The sequence below is a fragment of the Mya arenaria genome, chromosome 4 (genome assembly GCF_026914265.1).
Source record: "Mya arenaria isolate MELC-2E11 chromosome 4, ASM2691426v1".
NCBI classification, from domain to species: Eukaryota; Metazoa; Mollusca; class Bivalvia; order Myida; family Myidae; genus Mya; species Mya arenaria.
Genome location: NC_069125.1, coordinates 17,114,003 through 17,123,504, shown reverse-complemented (window position 1 = coordinate 17,123,504; position 9,502 = coordinate 17,114,003). Strand labels below are relative to the sequence as shown.

The following is a 9,502-nucleotide window of genomic DNA, read 5'->3' as shown; positions in this document are numbered from 1 at the left end:
TATAAAGTCGGTCGGGTTTGTGAAAACAAACAAGTTATTTTTTACGTCCTATCCTGAAAATCGGTGCGTGAACAGAACAAAAATTGAATAATTGTTATTTTCAGACATTAAAACTATTCTCAAAAGGATTTTTAAACAACTAGTCATATATATATAATTACACCAAAATATGCTAATTATACGAACAATTATAGTTGCCAATGTTATGAAAACTGACTCATAAACATCAGTTTTAGTTTTCAATCCATAAATACTGTCAGTTCGTAAATATGTGGCAATATCTGTTCATTGTAATTACATTTAAACAATACTTCATTTTGTTTTGATTCTGACTTACTTTAGGCTTTAATGTTTGGATTAAATGGAGCAGTTAATGGAATTTTAGTTTAAGTTCAAACCAAAAAATGAAATATTATCCTTAAGGATTGTTTATATCCGAAAACCCATTACAATCGGCATCAATATTTTGAAAGAGGATAGTGTTCATACTACTAATACCTAGTTTAACGGTCAAGATATGACAGAACGGATTCTAAAGGCGGTAGTGGACGAATTAGAAAGGCACGCCGCAAAGAAAGGTAATTTTATTTTGTAAAACATTATATTTATATAAACTTAAGTAAATCGATGTAACAAATTATAATAATAATCAAAATATCAACTTCACATAAATTGTATTTTAGATGGATGAATGGAAAACATATTTAAATTAATCAAAATGTTAAGTGTCAAGCCTTTATTTTTATTTTCATATTCAAATAAACACGAACGAACGGAATATACTTTAATTGTAGGCGGGTTACTCAAATTGAAATTAAATCTTACTATAATTGCGCGTTGTTCAGGGGCAATTCTGTTGTAGGGATTCGCAAGGTGTCAAATGGTTAATGGGGGAAGTCCGCAGGCTGATCCATAAATTCTTTGTAGCGATATTTGCTTAAACTCTACTATAGCTGAGCATATGTTTGTTTTCTGATCATTAGCAGTTTAATACATTTTAATTAAGACGAAATCTACCAAATTGTGATTTAACCCGTAACCTTATGGACATACACATCTAAACAAATCTGTAAGGTGACAAAAATGGATGCTTTACAGTTTTATCATTCGTATAACCCTGCTTATGTTGATTTTCTTTTTCATCCTGAAGGGTCAATTAAAGAAAGTGTTAAAGAGGTCAGATCGGTGAGTTTTCAAGATATAAGCGAAATACAGAATATAGACGCTGGTCCAGCGAAAGGAAACGAACAAATATGTGATACAACAGAAAATATTAATGAAGGTCCAGCGCAAGATTATGATCAAACTGAAAAAGCCGTTAAACAGATAAGTATTAACATTGAACCAATCAATAACAACAACCAATCAAATTTGATAGATAAGCCGGAATATGTGAACGGAGAAAGTGCATATCAACAAGCAGATACTTTTTCTCCAAGTCGGGAAACAAACACTTCAACGGAGCATAGCAGCAATGAAAAGCAAACAAAATTGAATGAAACTGGAAGCATTCCAGGTTCAATATCATTGAATACAAAAGAGAGCGAGAATGTGTCTTCTCTGAAGACCAACAAAACAAAAGGAGCTAAGAAGGGGATACGTCATCGCAACAGTGCTGGCAAAGTGAATGAGCGAGATCACCGCACCGTGTTAGCATACAAGAAGACAAGTGATCATAAGAGTGAAACAAAAAAGCCTACAAGAAATAACAAGCGGTGCAATAGGCAGGTTACCAAGGATACTCGACCATCACTTGATGTAGATATCAGAGTCAGTAACATTGTATCAAAATCTGGGGAAATTGACAGTACAGGGAAAGTGAAAGAACGATCAAGACATCCATACCTTCCAGACGACCTTAGGAGGCTGATTGAGGAGCATTTCATGAAGGATAGCTCAAAACCTTCACGGAAGAGTTCTCAAAAATCAGTTTTTGATTCTGGCACTACGGCAACGAAGGGGGATAAATCAGGCCAGGGCAGTGTCCCTGGTTCCTCTATAAAACATACTAAAGAACCAGTCCCTCGGCTTTTGCATGAAATAATGAAGGACGAGAAACATGTTCCATCGATTTTAACAAATAAAACAATTCCAAGGAACGGCACTGGTCATGGATTGGTAACGCCAGTACACATTACAAACGGGGACGCCAAAGATGATACTAACAAGAGGTATAGCCAATCGACATATTCCAAACCTGGAGTGATTCTAATTGAGAACCCGGATGTAAGTCCGCGAGGAAGAACAAGATACCGCCTGGATGCAAGCAGACACTACGATGCTCAGAATACGAGCACACAGATGATTATTCTGAACAATAAGCATTCGGTAAGGTTGCCTGTAGCTTGTGATTGATATTGTCTGAAATTGTGATTGATTTCACGTATGATCGGTATATCAACGTAGGATGTATATTTATAATTATGATAGTATTTCATTGTACATAGTGAACCATATTATGAGGTATTCGATTATAAATAAGCTTGTCATTTTATTTATACATTGGCTATAGGCACATTGAATGATTTGGTTTAGATGTTTTCATATTCAATGTAGCTACCCAGTATGCCATTAGTCGGAGGCTTGGTTTCACTGTGAAATCAACCAATCGATAACTGGTTGGCAATTACATTACCGTATCCATTGTTACGTCACTCGTCAATATGTCTTATGTTAAAGGGACTATACACCAGATTGGCACCAAAAATGTATTCTGTAACGAATCTCAGGACAATTATTCATTAAAATAATTTACTCTTTGATATCATAATTGTAAAAAAAATACCAAAATGTAAAAAAAGAGTCGGAGACCGGGTTCGAACCGGTGTCGCCAAAATTGCAGTCCAGTGTTGTATCCACTGCATTATATACATAACTTATAACTCATAATATCACGTGATAACATCGACTAAATCACGCATAAGAATGAATTCTACTAGGTAGACATACCTAGTAATCTTTTTTTAATGGAGAAATACGAAAAAAACTGCGAAAAATAGATTAATTGTAAGCTATGTGGTACTTTAGTAAGTAAGTTTCAATGCATTGTACACAATGATACCAAGTTTAGGTCAGTTTTCGACAAAAATAATTCCGCTATTTCATCATACGGTGTATAGCCCTTTAAATGTTGATGCTTGATTATTCTATCTAATTTGGGAAAGGGTGTTGCTTTCTGAATACTGATTTGTAAATTATTCACCGAAACTTAATTACATTTACAGATAATGTTATGTCCGGGCGTTATTCCTTTTTTAAACTATTTCGGAAGTGAAATCACCGATATTTCAATGTCAAAACAGCCTGTTTGCAATGTGTCGGTATAATATTAACATAATCTTTCTCACGTATTAGACTCTTTCAAATGATAACAAAATACTTTGTGGTCACTGGACATCAACATTTCACTTGGTATATCGTCGGACACCGTAGCAAAAACAAAAACATAGGATTTGTGAACACAGTTAAAAATGAATATTAGCCTTATTAAATTGGTCTCTTAAATGAATAGCTACGTGGCTTGAAAAAGCGCCAAAATATCGCTTTTTAAATAACTGGATTTAGCATTCAACTTAAAAAAAAAGTTTTTGCATCAACTAGTGATGTTCCGATGATCGATTATAATCGAAAATCGATTGGTTGGGCCTGAAATCGGCGATAATCGATTGTATTTGGTTATAATCGATCATCGAAAAAGAAATTGAAAAAAATATAAGTAAGTGTTCAGACGTTATCTTTAACAAAATGGCAGATGAAAGCCACAATGAGCAAGTAAACATGAACTATTTTTATATAACACCGATTGTACTATCGATAATCGGTTACTTGAGTGGAACCGATTATCGATTGTAAAATTGGAACCGATTCCCAACACTAGCATCAACTTATATAATGTCCCTTTAATAACTTGATTAGTTTTATAACATTTCAATTGTATACATGCGTTTGTACATAAACGTGTTACTTTAAACTCGTTGTTTTTTAGAGTTCCTCAAGACTGTGGAAAATTCCCAGACCAAAAAGTGAAGATGAGAGGTATACGTTATGTCATGGTTTCTGAATTGGTAAATTTAATAGATTGCGTTTTAACAATTTCTTTGTGCTTTAAACCATAAAGACATGTATTAAAAGCCTAAAAGTGTATATTTTGCATTGCAGACAGAAGATGGTTAACCCAAGACGTCATATTAAAGGTACTTTGAAACTGTGATAGAAGGTGGTAACGATTTATTTTGTTCAGCATGGATTTGATATTTTTTGTCTCAGTTTATAAGATTCGGTACTTGGTCAATCTGGGTGACTTGACTTCTCCAACTGTGTAATTTTATTCGACAATATCATTAAAATACCTATTTGCAATCTCATACAAAATGTATCAAACTGACTCATTGCAGGTAGAAAAAATTAAGAACGAACTGCAGCTAGTACCTTACTGAAATGTTATCATTTCAATGTGATCATTTCAGGATGTATATGTCCGTAGTAGCGTACTTTAATGTAATCAAATTAGTACAAAGTCTTTTTTCACAGACCGTTCATTCCATGAGTGTGGACACTTTCACCGTCGGTGTGCAACTTCGCCCGGTCCTGAGAGGTTCAGGTCTTCTAGCAGTTTGAACATCTTGCTCACAAAGAACAGACCTTCTAGTGAAAATATTGGTATGTATTGGACTACCTTCAATAAAATATCATTGAAATGGGTGTTGGGCCATTAGATCGTATTATTTTAATGATTACCAGTAACTCTTGGTATTACATAGTTCATAAATCCATCGTGGACAATAAAGTCAAACAGTTTAAAATAAAGTTATTACATAATATTATAGCAACAAATTTAAAATTATATATCTGGCAAGTGAAAGATTGTCCTTGATGCATATACTGCAATGAAGTAGATTATGACCACTTCTTTGTTACATGTAAGGCATTGTCAACTTTTTGGAGCAATATTCAGACAGTCTTTAAAAGATGTGGAATACAGAAACATATTAAGAATATTAAGCACATTGTGCTGGGGTATAAAATTACTCAAAAAGAATATAATATTGTTAACATTGTTTTAAGTCAGGTTTCTTATTGTATTTACAAGACTTACTACAAGTGTGAAAGAAGAACGATACCGATTAATATTATGCACCCTTTATATAATGATTTAATAACTCTTCAAACTCATTTTACAAATAAAAGAATTTCCCTGCGTTTTCTTAATGAATTTATCAAATATATTGTTATATATTGCCTATTCATCTCAAACACTGTACCATTGACCACATTGCTTGTTGATGTTTTTGTACTCTTTGTATGTTTCATGATAAAATAAACAGATTGTTTTTGATTGACAATTCCAAAAAGAAAAAAAATGATTACCAGTAATTGAAACCGACAAGGACAAGCCCAGAAAACAAATATCTACTATATAAAACCATGTTTAGAGGCTCAATATTTAGGACAAAAACTGCTCTGAAATATAGACACGAACGTACAAATAGACCAAACTGGCATCAAAATAGCTTTATCAATAAATTATTGGATTACCGTATTGGGACGATCAATGGAACATGAATTGAATTGGGCTTTAACTAGTTTATATGCACATAACCTCGCACTGGCCCCAACATTTATAAATAATAACAACATTTAAATATAAGTCTCACTGGAGCCATCAGTTTAAAAACATTGAAGATTAAAGTCAAGCTATCATGTAAACTGTGAAATACTGCCATTTATTCAATTTCCCCCATCGTTGATACAAACTCCGACATAATGATTGAAACGTGGTCATTCCTGTGTATCAGACAATGACTTAAAATGGCTGTGAGGTGTCGTTGGAAGTAAAATAGTTTTCGACCAAGAAGGCATTTAAAACAAGCATGTGTTATCATACGATAGTAGTAATATACTATAATCTTCTTTTTCTTTCAGGAGAACGTTTGTTTGAGGGTAAGCATAGTTTAATATTTTGTTTAAAAAACTTCGCCTAAATAAACATGTTGTCATGATAAGAACTCGGTTTATGTAGATTTCATGGCAATTTCGGAATACTTCAATCCATGAGACATTTTTGGAATACTTCAACCCACGAGAAATGTTCTCTTTTATTGAAATAATATCTATTGCACAAAGCATATAGTTCTTAATGTAAGTTGCATAAATTGTTGAAAAGTGTCAGTTTTTCAGCCCGAGCTAGTATCAACCCTCGACGGCATCGTTCCTGCCAACCAGTGAAACGCCAACCCCAAATGGATTTCTCTAAACCAGTCAAAGCTAAGGACAATTATGTCTTCGAGTGGGAACGCGTGTATTCAGAAAATCCAAGGCCACAATGGACGCGCCCTGCTTCTGAAAAGCGACCAGTGACAAGAAATCAAACTGTTGAGAGAGTGAAAACGGCTAGGAGTTAGATAGCATACGGGCAATCCGGTGCAGTTTGCAGTGCAAACAAACACTTGACGATTTAATGCACTTTTTATGGACATATATGTATTTGATTCAACATTTTAATGTAGCATTCATGCAATAAACAGGAAATAACTGTTTTAAGAAAATGTGAAATTGATTCGGATGTCGACCTCAAATATGGCTATGCATGCAGCGTTTACTGTTTTATGCAAATGCGTAATGCAAATGTCAAAATTTCTCAAATCCATTGCAAAAAGGAGGTCCGTATATGACTATTCATGTTAAAAAAATGTGTGCGTTCAAAGTATGTTTCTTTCTTCGGAAAAATACAAGTAACACTTAATTCATAGTTGTGCTTCTAAATGCAACGAGTATATTTTTATTATTGCAAGCTCCGACAGCTTACGGCATGGAAATTATTTGCCATTTGAACCGCTATGTTCAAATAAAAAACCTCATATAAAACTAAATACACGTGACGATGAATGAGACGTGAACTTTGTTCTAAATGTTATCTGTCGTGATGTAACTAAAAGTAAATAACAATGTTAACGCCGATGTTTACGAAATGGTAACATGCTGATAAAGGTCACACTTTTGAACATGTGAAGTGAAAGCTGGCGCTGATCATTGCATGTACAGTTTAAATCGCAGTTCCGTTCTCTTGGCACTTACTTAAACGTTGTAAATCTACTGATGAAAAATACCATTTCGAAATACTTTAACACGCTTTTAACTCTGAACGATGGAGCACGTTGGTTTAATATTCGTGATTAGTCTTAACTTCCAGTGTCACGTGTTTGGGAGTTTGTATGACCCGCATCCGTTCCCCTCAGAGGGACCTTTCTTCGAAGGCTGGTATACTCGTATATTAAATTTAGACAGTCGAGAAAGCCTTGGATTACTTTTTGGAAGTGTTTTGCCTGATGCAAAAAGGAATGCGACCGGACCTCTTGTTGTGGCATCGTTTCTTTTTCGGAAATGTAACGCAGATTCTGGTGTTTGTGTGTTGCGGTCAGTTGACGGGAAATTTGACGTAAAGAACTTGAGAATAACCGCAAAAGATCAACCTGTGGTCGACAATCCGAACGTTAAATCTCCATCAAACTTTCGATGGGAAGTCAATAATGGTGATATAGGTGGATACTTCCAACAGACTGGTAACAAAACTGAGATTAATTTCAAGCTCTCTAACATCAGTTTCCATGCTGAAATCGGACATCCGACGCTTTGGAATGAAGATGGCACTGGTCCCGAAGGGTGGCTTGGCTACCTTCCGTTACCTCTTCATTGGTTTGTGTTTAGTCTCTCATCACAACAAGTCACATATACCATTCAGAATTTCACAAGCGGAGCTGTTATACAAGGTAGACGAGGCTTAGCTCATACGGAGAAAAACTGGGGCAAATCTTTCCCCAAAAGCTGGATCTGGACGGAAGGAATGGATCCATCTTCCAATGTAACATTCGCCATGTCCGGCGGCCTTGTTGATTTCTCAATGCTAACAGTTCAAGCTTTTCTGATAGGATATAGAAATCCAAGTACAGGGATAAAACTTGATTTTCGTCCAGACAATAGCGTGGTTTCCGCGCAAATGGATGGTTGCAGTGGGTCGGTGAATATTTCCGTCACCAGTTTACTTTACAGTTTGAAAGTACAGTTGCTTGCATCACCAGCAACATTTAGTTCGTGCCTTCTTGGACCCGAAACAAGTGGATTTAGGCCAGCATGCGTAGAAAGTTACGATGCTACGGTGAAGGTTTCTGTGTCCAAAAGGACGTTTGTTCCTTTCGTATACACATCAATGGATGAACAGATTATTGCAAATGCTGCACTTGAGTTTGGTGGCCAGTATGTATGCAAGAATAAATGCTCCGAGTGATCCAGATGTTGTTGGCCTTTAAAATGACTCGTTCGTGGTGGGTAAAATGCGCATTTTACGGATGTTCTATCCATTACAAAAGAAAGAGTGGCAAATCATGAAGACCACGATTTTGAACGCGTTATACTAACGCAATTCAACAAAGGGCTGTAGCGTGATTGGTTGATTGACATCATATGATGCTAGCATTGTTTTCAATAAAAGTTTCTTTTTTAACTCAATGCTGGACCTGAATTGGGTGGCAAAATATATGCAAGACTAGTTTTATGAATTATCAAGATGTTATTTAACTGTACAGGAACATTCGCACCTAAAACCTCTTCTTTAGCTAAAGCAATATTTTGTTGCACAATGTTGCTTTTGTGTTTGGTAGTCAATATGTATGCAGGAATAAATATTCTGAATGATCCAAATGTTGTTTAATTTTGAAGGAACATTAGCATTCCAAAGCTCTTCTGTGACTAGAGAAATATTTTGTTACACAATTTATTGAACGATACATTTGAATCTATATAAAGAGGCCAAAGAGCCGATACATACAATGGACAAGCAACTCAAACAGACAATACACGCATCAATGAAATGAATCCTCACGAAAGAATAGTTCACATCCAAAAGCATTTCTGTAGCTTGAACAATACATTATAGTGTGTTACAAAACCAAGTACACGTATTATTGAAAGTAACGCTGATAAGTGATTAAACGTGAAGTATGCAACTAATTGAAACAGAGTTTAAGTAAACCTGCTGTTTCAAAGTTATCTTTGTTCGAATGTTTTAACCTTATGAGTTTTTACTACCAGGGGCGTACCTATTCATTTTAGCGAGGTGTCGTTTAGGTTGGTCCCAAAATGATGTATATGGTGGCTGATGGAGTGTCATTTTCGAAAGAATACGGTTATCAAAAAAAAACAAAAAAACATATTTATGCTCTCTGAACGATTACATTGAGTGATATGTCGAAATAAAATTTACAACGATGCTGATTTCAAGATTAAAGCATTTGCCATTTTGGCGCAACAAAAATGATTTGTATGCCCGGGAGTATTGGAGTATGCCTAGGTACGCCGCTGACTACGTATCAATTATAGTAATGTCTCCCCCATTCCTGGGGAGACATATTGTTTTTGCCCTGTCTGTCAGTCAGTCAGACCGTCAGTCAGTCAGTCTGTACGTCACGCTTCGTTTCCGCTCAATAACTATAGAACGCTTAGACCCAGG

General features: G+C 35.4%; 2 protein-coding genes across 2 annotated transcripts; both read left to right on the top strand.

Moving 5' to 3' along the window:
• The first annotated feature begins 261 nt into the window (after positions 1-261).
• Positions 262-6,536, top strand: LOC128230356 (uncharacterized). The gene is made up of 7 exons (XM_052942556.1): positions 262-578; positions 1,151-2,328; positions 3,986-4,035; positions 4,159-4,193; positions 4,531-4,659; positions 5,923-5,940; positions 6,178-6,536. Exons 1-7 carry the CDS (start codon positions 518-520, stop codon positions 6,399-6,401), a joined length of 1,695 nt encoding a protein of 564 aa, XP_052798516.1. The 5' UTR covers positions 262-517; the 3' UTR covers positions 6,402-6,536.
• Positions 6,537-6,690: 154 nt separating this feature from the next.
• Positions 6,691-8,578, top strand: LOC128230357 (uncharacterized). Its single transcript, XM_052942557.1, has one exon. The coding sequence runs from the start codon at positions 7,145-7,147 to the stop codon at positions 8,279-8,281; it is 1,137 nt and encodes a 378-aa protein (XP_052798517.1). The 5' UTR covers positions 6,691-7,144; the 3' UTR covers positions 8,282-8,578.
• Positions 8,579-9,502: the final 924 nt, after the last annotated feature.

Bases quoted from the DNA above. Each gene is read 5' to 3' on its own strand.
- LOC128230356 (XM_052942556.1), top strand. From the start codon at position 518: ATGACAGAACGGATTCTAAAGGCGGTAGTGGACGAATTAGAAAGGCAC. The intron at 2,329-3,985 runs GTAAGGTTGCCT...GTTGTTTTTTAG, and splicing joins TTCTGAACAATAAGCATTCG to AGTTCCTCAAGACTGTGGAA. The intron at 4,036-4,158 runs GTATACGTTATG...TTTGCATTGCAG, and splicing joins CCAAAAAGTGAAGATGAGAG to ACAGAAGATGGTTAACCCAA.
- LOC128230357 (XM_052942557.1), top strand. From the start codon at position 7,145: ATGGAGCACGTTGGTTTAATATTCGTGATTAGTCTTAACTTCCAGTGT.